This window comes from Pithys albifrons, chromosome 14 (assembly GCF_047495875.1).
Source record: "Pithys albifrons albifrons isolate INPA30051 chromosome 14, PitAlb_v1, whole genome shotgun sequence".
Classification (NCBI taxonomy): domain Eukaryota; kingdom Metazoa; phylum Chordata; class Aves; order Passeriformes; family Thamnophilidae; genus Pithys; species Pithys albifrons.
This window is the reverse complement of record NC_092471.1, coordinates 2,432,311-2,455,693: the sequence shown is the minus strand read 5'-3', so window position 1 is coordinate 2,455,693 and position 23,383 is coordinate 2,432,311. Positions and strand designations below refer to the sequence as shown.

Below are 23,383 nucleotides of genomic sequence, written 5' to 3'. Positions count from 1 at the left end.
TTTGGTAGCTGTGCCCTAGACATTATTGTTTAAGAATTAGTAAATATGCAAATACCTTAAAGCCATTGCAGTTACTAAACATGTTGGCCCACAGGTGACTCTATTGTGCCTTCTGGTGACCCCACCCTGCCTGGGAGAAAGTGGGCAAATTTATTTCTCCCTGAAATCTCCTCTCAGCACAGGCCCCACTTTCACTAGTTGAATGCCTGCAAATTAACAGGTCTTTTAATTACTCAAGATCCAATCTCCACTGGAGCATTCTTTTCATTTCCCATTCGTTCTCCTTCCTTTCATTATCAAAGTCTTCTTTCCCACCAGACTGTTTGTATTTTCATCTGTGGAGGCTTCACCAACACACTGACTCCAAGGCTGCCCTAATTAAATTAAATTTCCTTGCCCAGATTTGAGCAGCAACCCATGCTGACCTCCCAAATGTTCCTTTTCTCATTTCCAGCAGCCTTTGCTCTCTCCCAAAAAGTTCTTTTCCCCAGGCCCTGCTGCTTCTTCAGATTCAGCCTCTGTGCAACGAGTCCTCCCATCCATATCCCAATTAATATTTCATCTTTAATGAAGTTACAGTCCAAATGCCAAGTGGCCCACACTTTTTAGGCCAGAGATGTTATTTAGGTCACTTCAAAGAAATAACTGCAGTTCCTGACCATGCTGGCAAGAAAGGACTTTGATGTTCAAGGCAGGATTTTTTCCACCCCCTCCACAGCCATCATTCCCAATTTGCTTCATAATTAAAACACAACTCAGAGATGTCTTTCCAAAGTGGTCAAAGAACTGGAGCTGAAAGAAAGGCTCACCTGTGACTTTGCCTTTCAGAGCACATAAATTCACCCCTGAGCCATCCCAAGGAAGTGCCTGCTCTTTCTTTCCTCCAGAGAAAGCTGCTCTCACCTTTTGCACTGGGATTTTACCCTTTCATAAATGACATTATTCTAACATTTTAAACTATTGAATTTTAAGGTAAAACACACATCCTTTTACACCCCCATACTGCCACTTGTCCTCTGCATGGGTGTATGAAATACTCTCATTATTCCCTACCTACATTTCTCCTCCTTCTCCCTCTCCTCCTGCAGGTTTTCTCCTTCCAGGGTGGGATCCTCCTGCACAGGAGTCTCATGTGAACTCAAAGATGTGAATTCAGCTTTCTTTCAAAAGCAGAACAACCATCTGTGGGTTTACATATTAGTACTGTCTCTTCTGACTTTATTCTGAAATAATGATGGTTGAATCAATTAAAGACATACTAGTTTGTGGGTTTTATGGGTTATTTTGTGAAAAGTGGATATAAAATCACGTCAAGGGCAGATATGTAGTAGTTTATATTTAATAATTTGCATGTGGATTCTGGCTCTGAGATGGCTGTGGCAGGGAATAAATCCCACAGGAGGTGGCTCCTTTATTTTTGTGTCCCTGCCCTCAGAGCCCTCACCTGGGGTCTGTGTGTGCCATGCAGGGCTTGGCACTCTGAGACCCTGCAAAGCCCCAAAACCCAACAGGCCTCTGGGAAAGGCACATGGAAACAGGGCATTGCTCCAGGCATTGAATTCCTGGGCATCCCTGAGCCCAGCTGGGAGATTCCCACGGGACACTGAGCTGCTCCCATTCCTCACACATCCCAACTCACTGAGATCCTGCCTGGCAGAGATGGGGCATGGACCCTGGGCACTGCCAGCTGGGCACCAATGGAGAAATCCAGGCAGGAAAACATCCCTGCTCATCCCCAGGGCCCAGGGAGTGGGGCCAGGCAGAGCCCAAAGCACAGAGTGCCCTGGGCTGGTGATCACAGTAGGGTTGGATCAAGACGTGGTAGATTCTCACTCAGTGCCACATCCACAGAATCACAGAATCCTCTGGGTTGGAAAAGCCCTCTGAGATCATCAAGTCCAACCCTTGATCCAACCCCACTGTGATCACCAGCCCAGGGCACTGAGTGCCCTGGGCTGGTGATCACAGTGGGGTTGGATCACGATGTGGTGGATTCTCACTCAGTGCCACATCCACAGAATCACAGAATCCATTGGGCTGGAAAAGAGCTCCGAGATCATCAAGTCCAACCCTTGGTCCAACTCCAGTCCCTTTACCAGATCATGGCACTCAGTGCCACGGCCAAGCTCAGTTTCAAAACCTCCAGGGATGGGGAATCCACCCCCTCTCTGGGCAGCCCATTCCAATGCACCCTTATCCCTTTTCCTCTCTTCCCTTCTCTCCACAACTTCTATAACCCATGATGAAGAAGACAGAGAAATAAACTACCAAAACCCCCCATAAAATTAGATGCAGTCAAGTGATCTCTTTAACAATAAGAGTTGAAGTCCCTGAAAGCCCCTAAAGAAGCTCAGCTGAGAACTGTGTGGGTGGAGATCAGGCGTGGTGCCACCTACCAGAGCACAAAGCAGGTCCACGGCCTCAAGGATGAGCTCCTGGTGGCCGATGCGGGTGACCCCCAGCTCCTCCAGCTCCTGGTGCGTGATGTGCAGCAGCTGCTCCCCACTGATCCGCTCCCGCTCGAAGTTCTTGATGTACTGCTGCAGGCAATCATCCAGCCCTGGGGAGAGCCAACAGCAGCGTCAGGGGCAGGGCAGAAACAGGGCACAGAATCATAGAATGGATTGGCTTGGAAAAGACCTCCGAGGTCATCAAGTCCAGCCCTGAAATTTGTCTCGTTTCACTTGTGCTGGTGTAAAGGTGAACCAGCAGGGGAAATGAACTCACCACGAGAGAGATTATAAGTCAGAGGCTAAAATTTAATAATAATATTACAATAAATACACTGACACAAAGGGAAATTGCTTTCAACTCACAAACCCCAGCAGTATAACCCCGTGTGCTGGGGCACAAACCCAAGGGGGTTTGTTGGTCCTTGTGCTGAGACCCCTGTGGTTCCCCCAAGTCCAGAGCAAAAGGAAGTGAGAAACCTGTTGGTGCAGGTGAGGGCTGTAGTCTGGTAGAGAGTGGTGATCTCCTCCTGTCGAGGTCCTGCTGCTCCTCTGGATCTGACAAGTGCTTCCCAAGGTCTTCCCCACCACTTATGTACCCTCAGGGAGCACCCAGTCCCTGCCCCAGGACTCACACAATGGGTGATTGACTCGGAGTCAGTCAGGGGGTATTGTTGAACTGTTGATGGCCCATTAGCAGCCACCACCCCCAGGCTGGGTGTGAAGGTGCCAATGACTCCCTGGGCAGCTGCTGCTAATGGTCCATTGTCCTTGGGGAATGAATAGAGGGGGCAGAATACACCACTTGGATCACCCCCACACAGGGATAGCTGGTCCCACCTGCTGAACTAGGATATCTCTGCACAAGTCACTGAAACTGCTACTAAGTATTATTTGGAACAAAAGCAAAGCAAATTAAAGAATTTAGAATCAGTGGTCAAAACCAAACAATTGTGGTATTGAGAGAGCTCTAGAAATCTGCTTACAGGTAAATCTTAAGATAGTTAAGATTCATGGCTACAAAGAGGCAAAGGGCATTAGGTCTGCTTAGATGGAGGGAAATAAAATTAAACCACCAATGCCAAGTTACAGAGGATCAGCATCAGAAACTGCAGTTCTGGGGCTGCACATTCTTGGTAAATCATAATATAGAACAATAAACAACATATAGAACTAAACAACACAACCTTCAGAGTGCAAGAAATTGATTCAAGTAGAAGTGCTTAAACATATACATATTATTTTAAAGCCAAGGCTTAACACCCACAATGAGAAGACTCTGGGTGGTGGCAGAAGCATTTTTATTTTTCCAACCCAGCTTGGCTAAAGGAGTTCACTGATTTTACCAGAGAATAATGAAAGTTGAAAGCATTTTCTAATCTTTCAGTATTATCTATCAGAGCACCATCCAACAAAAAGGAGTTGTCCATTCAGTGCCGAGTCAGTTTTGCACATCACAATAAAATCTGTATAAACCCACAAGCCCCAAAAATGGCCTTGTAGGGAGAAATTGGGCACAACATCCCACAAACCTGCAAACTCTGGCATTTTCAGTGTGTGGTTGGACTTGAGGAGCTTAGAGGTCTTTTCCAACCCAAACAATTCTATGATTCCATATTGTCTCTTGTCTTTTTTAAGTAAAAGAAAGTTTATAAATCCACATGGAAGAGAAAAACTCCCTCTCTGTATTCAAAGAGCAGAGGAAAAGGAAAAAACTCTGCTATGTTGACTGTATTGATGATTTTGCCAATAAGGCTTTGTCTAAATCATGGAAAGGGGGAAGAGAAAAGATGTGGGAAAAAAAAAAGGGAGAAAGGGCAGGAAAACCAAGGCCAGTTAACTTGAAAATGTTTATTTTCAGAAATACATAATTAAGGGGGGAAAAGTCAGTGAAACAGAAAAGCAAATGAAGATCTTAAAACAATTCTCTGTAGTGCTGGCTAAAATCAGATTTAGGAATTAACTCAGAGCAAACATTGCAAAGATGCTCCATATTGTGGGCAAGAAGGTCCTCTGAGATTCAAATGAATCTGTGTCAACAGTGTCAGGTTTGGTTTCCATTAAAGCCCAAACACTGGTGGTGTGTTACATAAAGATCTGTGCTCTCCCCTCTGCCATCAGACAGATATTGGAAAATAAGACCATTATTGGAAAGAATTACTGGGAAATAAATGAAGGGAACACAAGTTGTTGCCTTTATTCAGGAATGATGCAGACAGGGCAGCTCCCACAGGGAGGACAATAACTTTGGCAAGTGTTATCCACCACAAAAGCAATTTCTAATTTAAAACTTCATCATTTATAATTATTCATGAATCTCTACATAAGTTACATTTATTCACTTCTTTTTCATAGATTTTAACAGATTTTTGTTACTTAAATGATGCTGGTTTGGAACCTGCCCTAGAAATGCCTGACCACAGGATGGGCTTGTTGCTGCTCCATTGTCCCTGCCAGGGGAATGTGGTGGGGAAGGAGGGGCACAGGGAGGGCCCTACCAGTCCCAAACCCCTCTGCCCCACCAGCTCACCCTCCTGGCAGAGGAGGTGCCAACCAGACCCTCTGTGAGACACCACAACGCTGCTCCCTCTGCTTTTGGGATGACCAAGGAGAGCAGCTCGGTGGGAGCCACACAAGAAGTGTTGGAGTCCCTGCCAGACAAACCACTTGGGTGCAGGGCCTGAGAAAATTAACAATAATCCTTAAAAAAAAAGCACACAGCAGAGCATGAAACTCCCACAAAGGACTGTACACAACAGCAAATCTGAGTTACAGGTGTGTGGGATGTGGGTCTGAGGGACAAAACTGAGAGTCCACAGAACCATCTGTTTGTTCAGGATTGCACTTTGGTCTGCCAAGACAAGTTAATAACCTATTAATGTCCCTCACTGGACTAATAAAAGCTATACAACAATCATATCTGTTGTTGCAGAATGATGAGTTGTAAGAAATCAATATATCCAAGTGAACCAGGGACAAATAACTTTCAAATGTTGTGCTGGATGGTGAAGGGAACCCACCAAAGCTGCTGTGCCCTTCAGAGCAGAGAAATGCCAGCAGTGACTGTGCCAGCCAGGGCTGATGGCCCATGGAACATGGAAGGATGAGAAAAGGACAGAAACACTGCAAAGAAGGGCAAGGAAAAGGGAAAAGACACCCAGGAATTGTGTGGCTTTGAGAGAGGGCACAGACAGGCACAGTGCTCAGGTGGGTTTGGAGCCACAGTGTGGAAGCACCTGGTTGGATTCCTGCTGGTCCTGTAGGGGAACTTGCCCAGGACCTTCCCACAGGCAGGGCTGCACCTGGGACACCTCACCTGAGCCATCAAGGGCTTCTCTTCCCAGCAGAGCAAAGCCACAAAATCAGAAATGCACTATTGGGTAGAATGGAAAATCATTTCTGTGCTGGAAATTCTCTGATCAGTGGGGGAGGCAGCAGGACCTGCTGTGCTGTCACAACCTTCAGTCCCCGTGTGCAGGTGTGCCCAGCACAGCCAGTGTCCAACAGCACCCACAGCCCCAGGGGCAGCTGGCACAGAAACCAAAAAATTGGCTTGTTTTTAAAGAACAAGGAGCCTTTTCCATCCAAAGCAACATTTGCAGAAAGATCTGGAAGAAATTGGCTGACAGAGAAGGAGGCAGAGAATTCCTGCCTTCTCCCAAATATGATTTTACTGACCCACACCCATCAATTCATCCCTGTTCTCCATCAAAACCCCCTTGGATTTATTACACTGGGCTCAGTCCCAGGGGAGCCTTTCCAATTTTTATGCAACTGGTAACAACGAAAATCATCAGGTTGGTATTTTTGCCAGTGACATTGCAAAGCTTTTTAAGAATTATTCAGTCCAAATAAAGAGAAGGAATAATCCTCAAGGATCTGTTCACATTAAGCTGACTCTCAAATACCAGATATTGGTTCTTAAGCCCTTCAGGAGAAATAAAAACCACACACAAAAAAAAGTTTAGAGTGGCTGGAGAAAAGGATCACAATCCAGAAAGAGAGAGAGGATGTGTTTGAAAACATTCTAAAACACCAAACTTGGAGCATTTCATAGAATGAGAGGATGGCCTGGGTTGAAAGGGACCTTAAAGCTCCAGATCTCCATCCAGCCTGAGCTTTCCCAAAGTTTAGTTCTGTGTAGAAGAACTAAAGATTATCCCCCAGTATTTGGCATTTTTAACCTCATCTCCAGCAATGCTGCAGCACAAAATTCCACATAAAAACTCCATGAAAAGTCAAGGCACAGCAGGAATGCACCAACAGACAGAGGAAAGAATTCAGATTATTCTGGAAACCAAAATCTCTCCATTCTGGCATCATCTGACCTTTCAGTGCTTGGCTGTGCAAGGAGGAGGTGTCTCAGTGCTGCTTCCTCTGCGTCACTCCAGCATTCAGGGGACACAGATGGGTGTTTGACATGCAAATCCAGGCAGGCTCTGCTGCTGGAAGTGAAGGAGCATCATCTGCAGGAGCAGGAACTGGGGCAGGATGAGCACTGGAATTAATGCTTCCCAGCACCAACTGACTCCAAAATGTTGGCTTCTGTTCCAGGCTTCAAAGTGGGTTGAACTTACTGGACATCAACTCCTCCACTGGGGTCAGACCTGTGGCTGGGGCTGAGCAGGTCCACAGCACCCTTCCCTTGCTTCCATTCTTCCCTTGGAATGCTCCAGGATCCCCATCTCCCCCATCCAAGCCCTCTGCAGACACCTGAGGCACCAGGACCTTGGCACCCAGTGCCCCACTCTTGGCCCCTCACTGAGGGTTCCCTGCTCTTCATCCTCCCTACCCTCATCCTGCCCCACATCCCACACCAGCACTGCCCCCACAGTCCTGGCCACAAGTGCCCTCTCACCTCCTGAGCACAAACTCCTCAGGGCTTTTCCTTAACAAAGTCCTGGGTGTCTCCAACTCCCTTCATTCCCCGCCAGTTGCCCTTCCCCAAATCCCGTCTTCCCTTCATTCCCCGCCAGTTGTCTTCCCAAAAATCACGTTTTCCCTTCATTCCCTGCCAGTTGCCCTTCCCAAAATCCCGTTTTCCCTTCATTCCCTGCCAGTTGCCCTTCCCCAAATCCCGTTTTCCCTTCATTCCCTGCCAGTTGCCCTTCCCCAAATCACGTTTTCCCTTCATTCCCTGCCAGTTGCCCTTCCCCAAATCCCGTCTTCCCTTCATTCCCCGCCAGTTGCCCTTCCCCAAATCACGTACTCCCTTCATTCCCTGCCAGTTCCCTTCCCAAAATCACGTTTTCCCTTCATTCCCTGCTCTCTCCACTCTATTTCCTGGGTGTGGACTCGGTGGCTTTGTCTCCTCCAGGCCAGCAGGAGATGGAACTTCCACCCTCATTGCTCTCCAGAACAGGGCAGAGCTCCCCTTGCACTGGCAGAGCCCCTTCAACCCTTGTAAAAGGAACACAATCCTCCAGAGATATAAAAACGCAAAGCAAGTTCCTAAGCTCCAAACTCCCTTTCCCCCCCCCAAGTGTCCTCCCTCTGAGCCAGGACAAACAGCAGTGCCACCACACCACAGTCTGAGGCAAACCAGCCTCAAAATTGTGTCCCAGATTGGAAACCCAGTGGGAATGCCATTATTAAATAGCCTCAGTATTTTATTTTCATTTTATTAAAGCAAGGGGCTTTCCCCCTAATCTCAGCATCTCTAATTCCAAGCCCTTTGCAGCAGCAATTCTCCAAGAGAACTGTATTATCAAGACAAAAGCTGTGCTGAAATTATGAATATTTTAAGAGTTCACAGCAGTGAGAAGGTTTTGTAAGGGGATGTGTCAAGCAATATTAATAACAAATGAACAAACTGCTGAAGTAATAAAATTTGATTTAATGATATGCCATCCCCCTTAAATTGACATTCATATCTATGAGGTAAAGGACTTAATATAGCTCTGCCTTCATTACCTGTGACTGAATAATAGGAAGTGAGGACATTCCCCCTTTGTCCTCAGTGTTGTTGAGCTGTGCAATTATCACAGAAGGAATAAACAGCATTTCAAGAAGGCTGCTGGAACCAGCCCTGACCTCCCAGAGGTTTCTGGAAGAGAAGGGTCTCGGAGAACAACTCACACTGTCAGGCACAAGGCCAAGCTCTGTGTGTGACATTCCACAGCAACCTAAACCTCCATGGATGACACTGATGAGCTCCCCATAAAAGTGATAAATCCCACAAGTGTCTTAATTAGCCCTTTGTGCTAATGAAAATGGCCATCCTTCCTCAGCCTCATTAATTGTCTCCTTGCTGAGGATGCACCAGCAGCCTCCAGCCCCTACTGGAGCACAAAGGCTGAGGGTGACCTGGACTGTTCTCAAGCCCCACCTTCACACCTCCCATGTGTTGGAGGAGGTGCTGCCACATTCCAGAGGCACCAACCCGAGCACTTGGCCCCTGAATCTCCCTTATTACATTCATTTTAAAAGAGAAATGCTTTGGTCTCATGCAAGGCAAGTACTTCTGTACCTCCTGCATCCTTCATTCCTACATTCTTAGTTTTTCCCCCAGAACTCCTGAGATGACAAACCAATCACCAGTGGCCCACTCACCATTCCAGACATCCTGGAACACACACCAAAATCTTAAATAACTTTTAGAATCAGCTAAAAAAGACAATAAAAATAAATTCACAAGGCCAAAAATAAGTCATATTTAGGAGAAAATCTTCTTGATTTAGGCTCAAACCAAAATGCAGAACCAGCACAAATAAACTCTCAAACCACTTTTTCCAATCATGAAAGGAGCAAAGATTTCTGTATTGAAATGATTCTGGTGATGAACAAACTTCTGTAAGAATGGAAATCAGTAATAATAGAAATAAATAATAATGGAAGTAACACCCACCCTGCACACATGGGGGGGGCAACGTTGCTTAGAAGTGGAGAATTGATGTGATCAGGGTTCATATTCCTCCTTTTTAGTGCTAAAGGGTCTCCTCATCCCCCTGAAGGGCAGGGACAGGGCATTCCCAGAGCCTGTTCCAGTTCTCTGCTTCCAACAGGGTGTGTTTGCAGGAACCACAAACTTGTGGGCAAAGATGACAGGGAGGGAAAATCCTCTTCATGTAGCAAAAACTACACAGAAACCACAGCACCCCAAAACCACCACGAGAAAGGGCAGGTCTTAGCTGGGAAAAAAAGCAGGAAATCAGTATCATTTCCTTCCCCAGAGCCTGAGCACCTCAAGGGGAGCTGATCTGAGAGCCCATTGTAGAGGGGTCAGGGAGTCTGATAAGGAAGGAGCAGCACTAACCACGGCTCATCTGCCAGGACTGGGATGAATAGCAGAGTATTAGAACAAATATTATGACAGCTCCTTCCTCCAGCTCTGAGGGTTTATCCCTCTTGCAGTCCCCACAGCAAGGTCTGAATCACAGCCTGACCTCCAAAAATCTTGTTCGATGTCATGAAAACCAACCTTGTGCAAGGACTGCAGGGATGTGCCCCACTTGTCCTGTCCGAAGTGTGAAGAAAAAGAGACACCAAAGAGAGAGAACGAGTCTGCCTGAGCCAATCAGTGGGGACAGGGGCTTGTCAGAGGATTCATGGCATAGCAACACAGGTATTTAAAGCTGGTTGAAACCAATCCTACCCTGAGAGTGTCTCTGAGTGCCTTGTAATAAGCTGCACATTGATTAGTGCATGATCAGACCCAAAACCCCAAGGCAGGGACCCAAAACCCCAAGGCAGGGACCCAAAACCCCAAGGCAGGGACCCAAAACCCCAAGGCAGGGACCCAAAACCCCAAGGCAGGGACCCAAAACCCCAAGGCAGGGACCCATCACGCCCAAAACAGGTGTATAAAGAAAGGGGCATTTCCTGGGGCACCCACCCAGCTGGCAGGCTGCCACCCCACCCAGCTCCAGGCCACCAGAACCCCTCTCCTGTCCTCCCCCAGCAGTGCTAACGAGGCAGAGCTCAGTGGGGATAAAGAGCTGACAGAGGAGAATCAAACAACAAGTGCTACAGATGTTTCAGTGCCAAAAGCCATTAATTCCTGTTCCGCCTTCACTGACAGATTTTGCTAAAAATCCTGGCTCTCCAAAGAGCTGCCAAATGCAGTGCAGGCCTTGGGAGTGAAAAGCCCAAACAAATCAGGTCTCTGCACAGCCCAATTCCTTCAGCAGCTGCAAGTCCATGACCTGGTTTGTGTGTGATGGTTTGGACACTGCAAGAAACAACCCCAGGAGCAGGAGGAGACCTTGGCAATTCTTCTCTCATTTCTCTAAAGTTGCCAGAAATCAGATTGCTGCAAGAAATAAAGGAAAGGGGCAGGACTCCCTTTTCCCCAGGGGTGTTCAGGGGCTCTGGGGAAGGCACCTGTTGGCCAATACTCAGGTAAAGCTGCAGAGCAGTCCCTCTGGGGTTTCACACACATCCCTCCCTCATTCCTTAGGTCTCAAGGCAACCTGAGGAACCCACAGGAGCCCCACAGCTTGGTTGGTGTCCTGGGCACTCCATTAATCTGGATAATGGCAAATTAGGCTCTTTATTAAGCAGTCTGGAGGAATTGGCTGCAGCAATCAGTGCCTGGCTCAGTTAAAAGTCATCAGCTCCTTCACAGGGGCTGTCAGAACATCCCAAAGTGGGAATCCTTCCTTTTATCATTGCAAGTTACAGGAAACCAACGAAAGTGGCCAAATGGGGGAAAAAAACCACAAAAGGAATGAAAAGGAATGAAATAGGGAAAAAATGAAATTGGAAAAAAACCACAAAAGGAATGAAATGGGGAGAAAATGAAATTGGAAAAAACCACAAAAGGAATGAAATGGGAAAAAATGGAATGGGGAAAAAAAACCACAAAAGGAATGAAATGGGGAAAAAATGAAATTGGAAAAAACCACAAAAGGAATGAAATGGGAAAAAATAGAGTGGGGGAAAAAACCACAAAAGGAATGAAATGGGAAAAAATGGAGTGGGGGAAAAAAACCACAAAAGGAATGAAAACAAAACTGTAAATGCTACTGAAGAAAGAACCTTTTCTCTTTCCTCGCATTTCCTCATTTCCATTCCAGATTTCTGTTACATGGTGATGGCAGACAAATTTATTATGGTGGTTATGGAACAAAATGAGAGGCAGAAGTTTTTATTCACTGCCACTTTTCATGCAGTACCAGCTGAAGAGAGATTAAATCTCTGGCTTCAGCCACAGGATGAAAATCATTACTACATCTTAAATCACTGTTAGTTGGTGTTTTAATTCTGAATTCTGAATGTTTTGCTATTTGATCAGGACAAAGCTTATCCAAGATTAAATACTCCTATGAAGTAACATGGAACAGGAAAGAATCTTATCATAGCTGAAGAACTACATAGCCAAAAGTCCATGAATAAAATATGATTACAGCTCAATGTAAAGAAAATTTTAATCCTTTCAGCAAAGCAATAAATTTACTGGTAATTCAGTACCAAAAAAAAAGTAAAACCCAAGTGATTACAAAACATTTCCAAGCCATAGGATGTTACTCACTCATGTTTGAAAAGAGACTTTTTAAGATGCCTGAGATGATTAAATCTTTCCCAGCAGGCAAGAGAGGGACTGACTTAGGGCAGGACTGGTGCTTGAATTTCAACCTGACAAGGAAGCATCAGAGTGGAGGAGCTACAGAGTTCCCTTCCCCCATTCTGAGCTACTTTTGTGCTCTTTGTAGGTAAAGAGTTAAAGGTTTTTCTGAAGTCAGAAGGAGTAAGAGATCCCCAGCAATAACCTGGAGCAGCAGCAGTGCCCATAAACCCTCCAAATGGAGCTGCAGGTGAAAAGGTAAATGCAATAACTGAGTGAAAAGGCAAATGTAAGGACTGTAAAAACCCAGAGCCCACAGCAAAGCCCTGCAGGGAGAGCAGAAATGATTCTGTGGCAGCAAAAGGAGCACCCCAGGAAAGAATGTTCGTGGGGATGATCCTGGGGCTTCTCCTGCTCTGCCCTCACAGCCAGCCCAGCAAAGCCTCAGGGGAGAAGCATCTCCTGCTTTATTTGTCACATGTGACAGAGAATGGGAGGATGTTGGGGCTCCTCAGCTCCCTCAGGAAGGGGTTTGGTCAAACAGGATCACTGAGCAAAGTGCAACAGAAACAATAAGTTCTGGGAAAGGTGATACACAAGGAAATTAAAGAGCAACAGGTCTCTCTATAAAAGCTGCTATAAGAAAAAAGCAGGAAAATTGAGATAATCCAAAAAGGTCAGAAGAGTGACCTTCATGTTTATGAACTATTTTGTCTTTAAATCATTACATGCTCAGCTTTTTCTGAATTGCCTTTTTCCTGAAATTCCAGAACTATGACATGAAACAGAGACAACTTCACCCTAAGAAATTAAGATATTATTAATTGCTCCATGAAAATGCATCATGTCCCCCATCACTGTAGCTGTTTCTTCCTGCAACATTCCTGAGTATTTTGTAGGTTTTGGGATCCTGTAGGTCTCGTGGATCCTCCTGGGCTGTTCACACTTTTAGGTGCTGTTGGAAAGTTATTGCAGCTCTTTCTCCCAGATTTTAAGCTTTCTTTTTGCATTATTTCCCCCAAGGCAAACCACAAGCCACTGATAACTTTAAATTTGAAAATGAGCTGAATTGTTTTATATATTTTACATATATTATGATCCTTGGTTTTAAAAGCTTTAGAGATCTGCTTTAGATAAGACATCTGTTATAATATCCCTCTCTAGTTTAGGGCTCTGTAATTAGGAATTTAAAGAGTTTCAGAAACAAAAAGGTGTCACTTTGATCTCCAACACAGCAGCTGTTTAAGACTGAATTTGGATTTTTCCTTTAATATCTTTTTGTCAGATATAACCTTCTATTCTCAAGTGTAGTTTTAATAAGATGACAATGCAGATGAATGGACAACACTATTAAGTGTTTCTTTTCCCTAAAAATATATAAATAGGACTGGAAAAATTCAAATGATGATGACTTTCAACACCCACCTAACTCTGCTATTTGCTCCCTGGGAGCAAGCTGAAAATTCTAACTTAAAAAAAACAGCTTGCAAAATGCTACAAGTCATTTACAGCCCCTGAACACCCTTGACTTACCTGAGGCATTTTCAGGGAGAGGATGAAAACTGAGTATTTCCTCTAGAGGGCTGCAGGGTCTGTGCTGTTCCCCAGCCAGGCAAAGCCCCTGCCCGAGGGGCTGCACTGGGAGGGCCAGGGGGGCTCCAGGTCCTGCTGCTTTGGGAAAATCATCCCAATTAATTAAGGGCACAGCAAAGGCCCTGCCATGGCTCGTGGCCTCCCTCCCCAACACCCTGCAGGGCACCAGGACCGAGCTGGCTGGGGGGGTATTTTTACTAGAAATGCTGACATTAATAAATTTGCAATTTATCTTTTCTTGGAATATCAATTTTCACTTGGTTTCCTGGTGATATCACCCTTAAGGGAGCCAGTCCTTTCTTTAAAGGTTCTCTTAGTACCACATGAATATGAATTTAGAATTTAACAAAACTATCCAAAACAATAAGTATATGAAACTCATACACTAAATTACTATTTTATTATTATTTTTTAAGTTTTCCTCTAAGCCTGTACTGTGCTGATCTTGCTAACCAAGGTGCTGGTTCAAATAATTTATGTACTAACAGAAAATTGAACTGAAGTTTGGAACCTCAGATTTCATCCCTGGACTATCCCAATGTTTCCATGTTTTCACCAGACATCCCAGGCTCCACCAGCCAAGATACTCTGCACTATATTCTGCCATTTTTCTCTAGTTTTGTGCAAAACTTGGACTTTCTGTGTCCACCTCTCTCCTGAGCCACTGCCATTCTCTGCCTCTCACTTCTCAGGTATCTGATGTGTCAACTGCACTTCTAAGTGTAATATATTTGGTTTTCCAGACCTAAAAATGCCACTGAAGATGCAGTTCCAGAATGGGCTTAAGGCAATTTCAGCCCCTGTCACTGCCAAGAGAGGCAACAACTTTTCCTGTCCTCTCCCCTGGTGTTGGCACCAGGAATTCCATGGCAGCAAATGGGAGGTGAGGGAAGCTCAGCCTTTGCTGGGAACAGCCTGTCAAACACCTTCAGTGTGAGTTTTCCAAACAAAACTCCCCCTTTTCTCACCTGCTGCTCCCTCCACTGCCTTTGTGGCTGAGTGTTGGGCTGAACTGGGGCTGAACCATCTCCACAATGTCCCAAAAAAGGAAGGAAAAGGGGTTCTTTGGCAGGTGAATGCTCTGCATTGAGCTGAACTGGGGCTGAGCCGTCTCCACAATATCTCAAAATAAGAAGGAAAAAGAGTTCTTGTTTGGTAGAGGAATGTTCTCCATGTGCTGAGCTGGGGGCTGAGCCATCACAATATCCCAAAACAAGGAAGGAAAAGGGGTTCTAGTTTGGCAGGGAAATGTTCTCCATTGAGCTGAACTGAGGGTCTCATCCATCTCCACAATATCCCAAAACAAGGAAGGAAAAGGGGTTCCAGTTTGGCAGAGGAATGTTCTCCATTGAGCTGAACTGAGGGGCTCATCCATCTCCACAATACCCTAAAAAAAGGAAGGAAGAGGGGTTCTAGTTTGGCAGAGGAATGTTCTCCATTCTCCAGGCCAGTTTGCAGAGCAGGCATGGAAACCAGAGGCAGCATTCCCAGGAGACAGGGCAAGGAGGAGCACAGAGGGAGGAACAGGGGGATGGAGATCCAGCCACTGAAACCAGGATTGCCAGGAAGAAAGTTGTTTGATCACCCACATCTCAAACAGCTTGGAAAGAAAAGTGATTCTGATGTACCAGAAAGATTCTAAAAATATATTACCAAAAGAGCCCCACAAATGAGTCCTTTTCCAACAGGCACAAAGTGGTTTAGTCCCAAAGGTCTCTGGTGGGACTGCTGGCCCTTTTTGTAGAAATATAGTGTAGGAAAGGAGCAGGAAACTGGAGACTGTCAGTGAAACTGGAAATCTTGCACTAGGAATTAAGAAAGCATCAGTGAAACCCTTGGCAGTGACAGGAACCCTTAAGCTGTTCCTCCTGTTTCATTCCATAGAACAGCTGCCAGTCTGGACAACTCTGCACATCAAGCAGTTTCCTTTGCAAAGAGGACTCTAATTCATCTCCAGTTTGATGTTTGTCAGATATTTGCAGTCTGTGGGAATCAGAGCACTGGAGCTCCCACCAGAAGATGCTCCTTCCACACCAAAGCTCATGGACTTGTTTTAGTGAGTTCTGGTGGGACCAGGGAAGGTGCCACTCCTGATTTAGTGCAGGAAGCACCGCAGGGATGGTTTGGGAGCGTGGCCCTGACTGAACAAAGAACCCGAGTGCTGCCTCACTCCTCTGTCTGCTGCTAATCCTCCAACTGATTGCCACAGGAATATTCATGAGGCCAATCCAAGTTAAGTGCATTGCTGGAGCAGATCCAGAGCCATGAGCACTGCAGGGCTGAGCCCCTGCTGGGCAAAGCCTTGGACATGGGCCCAGTCCATTTCCCAGATCAAAATTCCTGTCTCTGGAAGGGCATCCCACAGAAAATTTATGCCTCACTTAAAGCCTCCTCCATCCTGAAAAACCCTCTACAGGAATCAACATCTCCCACGATACTTCCTGGTTACAGGAGTGCTAATTTCCTCACTAAAGAGGAGTTTTGGGGGCACATTTGCATTTTCCAGTGCTGACCATGGCACCATTCTGAGGTTTCTTCCACTCCAGGGTGGGCAGTGATGTGACTTAACCCCCACCTGTGGGTTGCTGATTCAAGAAAGAGAGAAACATTAAACAAAATTTCTCATTCTGCCTCACAATCTATACATTGTCTTCCCCTGTCATAACCTTTGGATAGTGCTTTGAGAAGTCTGTTATAAAACCCTTTAAAATGGTACATACACATTAGTTTAATCAAGGGAATACTGTATAACCTTTTAGGGACTCAAAATCATGGCTTTTCTGTTGACTGAGGGGGAAAAAAAGAAATCAGGGGATGGAAATGAGAACAGTGGCCACATTCAGCAAAGTGAAGCTCCTGATCACTAAAGGAGGGTGAGAAAAAACTCCTCCAGCCCCTTACTGATGGTGAGGTCAGTGCTGGAGCCCTGGAGCCAGTGGGGAGCCAGGAGAGGTGGACCTGTCCAGCTGTGCCCTGTTCAGCCAAGGGACAGGAGTGTGAGACAGTTGAAAGGAGCCCTGAGTTCCATTTTCCCCAGACAAGTCTGTCTTGCCAAGGTCAGGGGGGTTCATACACTGAGCCTGAGTGAAACCAGAGAGATTTGGCTCCTTATATGGAAAGACAAAAGGTCAAAACAAGCTTCTTTTTCAAGGATTGAAGGAAAAAAATCCTTGGAGACCCCACTGCTAACAGATGGTACCTAAATGAGTCCTTCAGACCTGGCAGAGCTATGGAAGGGCTCACCCAGGCCTGAACAAGCAACCCAGGGGTGGAGCTCAGCAGGGAACAGGGCAAGGCATTTCCCCCCTCTCTTTGCATCTCTAAATGCCCAATCAAACCCTGCATTTTCTTGGTATGGCCTTGTAAGGACCACATGGCACTTCAGTTCTATTAAAAATACTATAAAATGGTGCAGCCCAGGCTGGAAACCCCGTGCTGTGAGTTTATTTCCTATGATGGGAACTGTTGTGTTTCTCCCCCAGGCAGGTGGGTACATCCTGCTGCTCCAGAGCTGGCACTTGGGCTGTGTTTGGGTATTCTGTGAACACACTTTGATTGGGTCCTGGCAGGCTCCCAGCTAAGCTGAATCCCAAGGAATGCCAACAGCACATCCCAGTTCCCTGCAGCAAACAGGAGCCCCAGCCCAGGCAAGCAGCCCATCTGGCACCTTCTCACTCTGCTGTTCCACCCCAGAGAGCTCAGCTCAGCTGCAGCTGGGGAAGGGAGAAAGACACTCAAGGGATCTCAAGGGATCTCCCTTGTCTTGGTGTCAGCTGAGATTTGTGTGGAGCAGCACTTTGCACCTGGAGAAGGGAAATTCCCCTGCCAAGGACTCGGGGCAGGAGCAGGAAGGTGATACCCCTCAGTTTCCCTGGGGGAGGGATTGGCCTCTGTGGTCATGCACAGGTTCCACAAACCAGCAGCTGCTGCTGGGACAGCCAAGCCTGCCAGATTTGAGGGGTGTTTTCAGCCTGCAGCCCCTTGGAGAGCATGGAAATGTATGTTAGACAGAATTTTAGGATTCCAATTAAAATGCCCAAAGGAGAACCAAGGCATGGTCAGAATTCAGAGTTCACCCCTTGGGGAGGATCTCACTTCTCACAATGAGTGTGGATGTGACATGAACTTTCAACCAACTAAAGATGGAGCTCCACCAGATTCTCAGAAAGCTGTGCCTGTTCAAAGTCTAATATTGACAAAAACACTCCCAGTACTTCACCATTTCTGACAAAACTCTCCTGATGAGTGACAGGCAGAAGGGCTGTGAGGGGCTCACTCTCTTGATAATCTCTTTAAACCTCACAGAGATGACACCTCTGTTCATTGAAGCCTGTACAACAGACAAAACACAACAGGAGAGCTAAAAGTCACCCAAAGAATAAAAAAAAGAGGAGTATTTTCTAGACTGGAGCACACTTGCTCTGTTTTACATCCAAGAAAGCTCCTTGGAGCAAACCAAGGAGGAGAAATGGGGATGGGGTGGCAGAACCTCGAGTGTGACTGACCCACAGAGTCCTCTCTGACAGAGCCATACACAAGGAAACAATCCAGAGGAGTTGTACAGAACAAGGCAGGGATCCCAGAGGGCCAGTTCTCTTTCCTGCTGCATCTGCTCCTACAAAGCTTTCACAAGAATTCTGCTCTGCCTTGTCAGGTTTGAGCGCCTGAGGAGACATTTAATTCACTGCCACCGAGTTGAGTCTCTGCCACCAGCAGGGGAAGTTCCCAGAGTAATGTCTGGGTTAACCAGGCACTTTTCCACACCACATTAGTACAGTGTAAAATTGGATACTGTCACATTTATCAATTTATCAGATTATCAGAGTTAGCACATTTCCAGGGCTGGTTATACAACCCCACATGATCTGCTGTTACCTCAGACTTCACTGAACTCCCCTGTCACTTTTTCAGGCCTGAGAAACTTTGAGCACGACTATCAAGGCCAGAAATGTATCAAAACTGCATTAACAAAAGCAGACTTGAATGCAGAATTATTTTTGTCAGGTGTGCAGCCCTGCCATGGAAGGATAAACCCAACAAAGCTTCCCAGTGCAAAGAACTAGAACTGGAGGAAGCACCAGGAATTCGAAGGGCTTGGGGTTTATTGTTGTCTGAAAAAAGCTTGGAGTGTGCCAAAGATTATCTACCTATTTATCTCACTTTTGGAGGTTTGTTGCATTTTGTTTGGGCAGAACTTTAATAATTGCTTTAGTAAAACAGTTTGTACCAATTTCTTGTGCACCAATTTATTGCACAAACTGGCTGCTGACCCTTCCACTTGAGACAATCCTGCAGACACATTTCCTGTAAAAAATATCCTCTCAACCTTCTCTAGCAGGGAGTTATTTATTTAACATTATACCCTCAACCCAGCAGACAAAAGACAAATGGTGTTTTGTGTAATACAGTTAAGAAGGGCACATAATGCTCAAATTAGGCAATTACTTGTAAAACAATCATGATGAATATTGCACTTAAATTAAATCATGTTCTGTTTTCAGTATTTCCCCTCTGCTGTGTCCAGGCCACAACTTCCCAACAGATGTGGATGTGCCAGCACAGAAATGAACCTTTGGCAGCCAAATTAAACTCGTTCCCCCAGTGCAGCTCTGGGAAATGAGCAGATGCAGGGCCTACCCAGGACAGAGGGCACCCTCCCCCCAGGGTTTTGGGCCCCTTCATGGACCTGTTTCTCTCCACAGTAATTTCAGGGCTCAGCATTGCAACTTCATTCCTGACTTGGTGCTTTCCAGGGAATGGCAGAGTCACAGGCAGGAGGAAAAGGAGGGAGGTTGGGAAGCTTCTTGGAAGGCAGCAAGAAAAGTCCTTTCAAGGTTTGGGCATGAAGTGATAAGGAGAAAGAAGAGTCTAAAAGTCAGTCATGGCATTCCCACCTCCATGCTGAGCTCCTCCTGGAATTCCTCCTTCTAAGGACAGAGCCAGGGAGAGGAAGGAGACACAGGGGCTGGAGCACTGCAGGTCTCCAAGCTCAGCTGGGCAAAGGTTCCCAAGCTTCTCTTTAATGGCAAAGAGACATGTCCATGTCATACCACCCCCTGAGAGAGCAAAGCAGTCTCCAGGGAACACACAGAGGGTTCTGCTTCCCAGCTCTTCCTCAAAACTGGGTGTTTCCAGCAAACAAAGAGAATCCTACTTTGAAACAGGAGTTTTGCAAACCAGAGCATTGAGGTTTCGTGTTACAGTTAATATTCTGTAATAGATAATATAAAGACCAAGGGTGAGGGTGTGGGACAACCACAGCAAAGAGGCCTCAGAGATCTGGGACTTTGCTGTGAGCCCAGTTAGCACCTGAGAAATAAAGGACATTGGACAGAATCAACATCCCACAGTGCAGGAGCAGCACAGCAAAGGAAACCTCTGCTGCTGGGAGGATAAACCTGCAAGTGTTGGGTTAAAAAAATGAGAAAACACCTCTTCCTTCTTACTGCCATTCTTATCTGAATCTCAGCACTGTGAGCAAGACATGGGTTTGTCAGGTGTTGTCATCACTTTGTGCTGTTGTGATGCCTTTAAATGGCTCCTCTGAGCCATCAGTCACTCTGCAATCCTCAGGTTTGACACCAGAGCTGCAGGAGAGCTGAGCCTGCACCTCTCCCTGCTCAGGGCTGTGCTCCAGGGGCACTTTTCCCTTTGCTGGCACCAGGGAGAGCTGATGGTTCCCTGGGGGAGGAGGGCTGGGAGCCAGGGCTGAGCCCACCCTGCAGCCATCCCAGCACCAAAGGCAACACACAGGGCTGGATCCAGCAACAGGCACCATGAAATCCTATTTCTGACAATATTCTAATGTATAAATACCAATTGGTTGATCCAGAGCTGATACAGAACAGGAAGGAACTGACTAATTCCAAGGGATTCATCACACATTGGAAAATAAAAGGTACAGTTGGATAATAAATCCTCTGACAGCACCTGGGAGGAGCCACCACACCATCACTCCAGGATTATCAGTGTGGGGGAGTCTTCATAGGAAGATGATCCTTATCTGCCTGTGAAATCCACAGCACTGGGAGAGAAGCACCAAAGTCTCCCCTGCTCAGCTTTCCAGCCCAGACTCCTACCAATACCTGGTGCAAATCAGCCATCCAGGAGTGTGGACAGGCTTCTGCTTGGGGTTTAGATGGAAAGAAAGGGAAGAGAAAAATCTTTTTACCCCTTGATCACTTCAACCACTCAAAACAGGCCCAGAAGTTCTGGTTGTGTCAGTTCTTAATAAAAAAAACATTTTGATTCCTTGTGGTTGTTAAAGAACGTCATGTAATTAATTATCACACAATCATGGACAAAGGACAGCTGATGGTTCAGGAAGGAACTACCCATTTCTAGGAATAAGGCACCTGTCCTGAGTGTTGCTGAGAGCAGAGTTAAGACTTTTCTCCCAAGGCCAATTCATGAGATTTTATATTCCAAACTCTCCCTTTCCTCAGGTCTTCTCTAACCTTCTCTTCTCATTCTTTCCAACACAGCTCATATTCATGAAAGCCAAAACACACAAGTCAAAAAGCAGCAGGAGGGGGAACAAACACCTTCACGTGCAGACCTTTAAAAGGCACATCCTTTTTGAACCAACTTCTACCATCTATAGTATTAAAAAGCACATTGATCTTCACAGCATTTGCAGTTCACTGAAGTTATTTTTATTTTTTCACACAAAGTCTCTCCCAAACACAGGTCCTGAAGTCTCTGTCTCCAAAAAAACCCCAAACACAGCAGAGAGGGAAGGCCACCACTCCTGTGTGTATATTATTTTCAGAGTGTTATTTTAAGCAAAATCTTTCTTAAAATTACATCTCACAGCTTTAAAATTCACCAGCCAGTAATTGCTTTCCCCACCAGCCTGAGAGAAGCCATTAGGATGATTTCAGCTCTGTAATCAACACACCCAACCCAATTCAGTGACTCACTCCCTGCTCTCTCTAATTAACTTCCAGGGAAAGCCAGGGCATTCCTGGCCCAGGAATAATGCTGGGACACATTATGCAAAATTTCACCTCTAGGAATCCATCCCTGTGCCCTGATTGCAGAAATCCTTCCAATTTGCTCAGGGAGGGAATGCAATCAGCCTGAGCCAGGCAGGAGTTGGGGGTTTTCAGTGAAACCTTGCACAGAAAAGTCATCATTGAGAAAACACCACAGAGAAAATTGGATCCTGGAAGCTCAGAATCCATGTGATATCCAGTGAGCAAAACAGAGTCAGGGATTCCACACTGCCACCACCACCAGCTTCCTCCATGGAAGGGGGAAGAGAGCCAAGAAGTCTCACATAACTCCCAGCTCCACATGGAAGCCCCAGGGCTGCAAAACACAACAGAAAAACCTCCACATTTTGGTCCCTGGAGAACGTTTTGGGGGTTTTTTCCTCTCCTGTGTAGTTTAAATTTATTAAAAAAAAACACACTAAGAGGCCACTGAAAGTGATCTTTAAAAGAGAGAGGAAGGCAAAAGAATGTCTAATTTCAGTTATTTGTCTTACAGCCTTTGCTCTTCATTACATAAAAGACATTGAAGTCCTTCTCACTTTCTTACCCAGTTGGAACTGGATGGGAAATTTACAGTATTTACACCTTGTCTGCTTCTGCATCAGAGTAAGAATCCTCATTTTCACATTGCAAGCCATTCCCTAACCTCATTTAATTCCTTTTGTGCATTATAATAATCATATCAATCTTTTCCCATTGCTTCCTTTGAAGGAAGTTTTTATGTCTCTTCATTATTCCCATCCACTGGCAGGTGATTCATTTTTGACATGCAATTACCACAATTTCCTTCTGCCCTTCATTAAAAGCTCCTGCTGGTATTAAATATCAGCCCACTAAAATGGGCAGGTCCCAGAAATATGGATAAAATGTAAATAATAATGACATTGAGGCAATTCTCCAGCACAATGTGGGTAATTTAAGGAGTTTGACCTCCTCAAAGTCAGTTTTTTAGCTGGTCAAACCCCCCTCACACTTTCAGGAAGGGCATAATCTCAGAATGGGGCACATCAGGGCAATCAGACTCCCTGGGAAGGACTTGAGATGGTCCAGTGAGTTAATCTGAGCCCCAGGGTGGAATTCATGGTGAGAGACACAACCTGAGCTTGGATAAATATGGAAGAATGGGCTGAAATAAGGGAGGGGTTTTACCTCCACATGTAACCTGCAGTTTTAGGATGTTAAAGAACATCAAACCCAGAGAGGATGGATAAAAGGGGAGCAGCATTTAGAGAACATCCTCAGTTCATCTCCTCAATTCATTGAGCTGATTTTTTACAAGGCTTGAGTGATTCAGCTCCAATTTATTTGTACCTGTTCAAAGAAAGAGGATCCCAGGAACTGAAGCACTTTAATTTCAGCAGTGAAGATTAAAGCCAGACCAAGAGATGGAAATGAGCTGCTTCCAAAACCAACCAACCAACAGAACACTCAACACCCAGGGAATGTTACTAAACAGAGAAGGGGGAAATTCTGGGTTCAACCTTTGCCAGTGTGCCTAAATGGAAAACTGTGCTCCAGCAGAAGTTTGCAGGAACAAATGGGAGCACACAAACCTTCCTGGTTCTCCTGGAATACCCTTCCTGGAGTTGTTATTCCATCAGCTCTACTTGTCAATTTATGGATCACGGAACTATTGGTTTACTACCAGTATTACTATATTTAAATACTATGTGTAGCTGCCAGTTGAAATTCTCCTCACTGCCAACCTGCAAGAGGATCAAACCAACAGCTGGAAGGCTTTGGAGAAAACTTTGGAAAACCAGAAGTGGGAAAAACTAAGATGGGGAATGTATGAGGGGCATAAAAGAGTCAAAGTGCTGAGCTCTCACCAGTGCCCT

At 45.7% G+C, this 23,383-nt stretch overlaps 1 protein-coding gene across 1 annotated transcript in view; it reads right to left on the bottom strand.

Moving 5' to 3' along the window:
• Positions 1 to 23,383, bottom strand: part of LOC139678559 (connector enhancer of kinase suppressor of ras 2-like) — a 150,676-nt gene that overhangs the window by 95,887 nt on the left and 31,406 nt on the right. Inside the window, exon 2 of the mRNA XM_071569454.1 lies at positions 2,397 to 2,560. Within this exon, the coding sequence (XP_071425555.1) occupies positions 2,397 to 2,560 (164 nt within the window). The remainder of the gene's footprint in view (positions 1 to 2,396; positions 2,561 to 23,383) is intronic.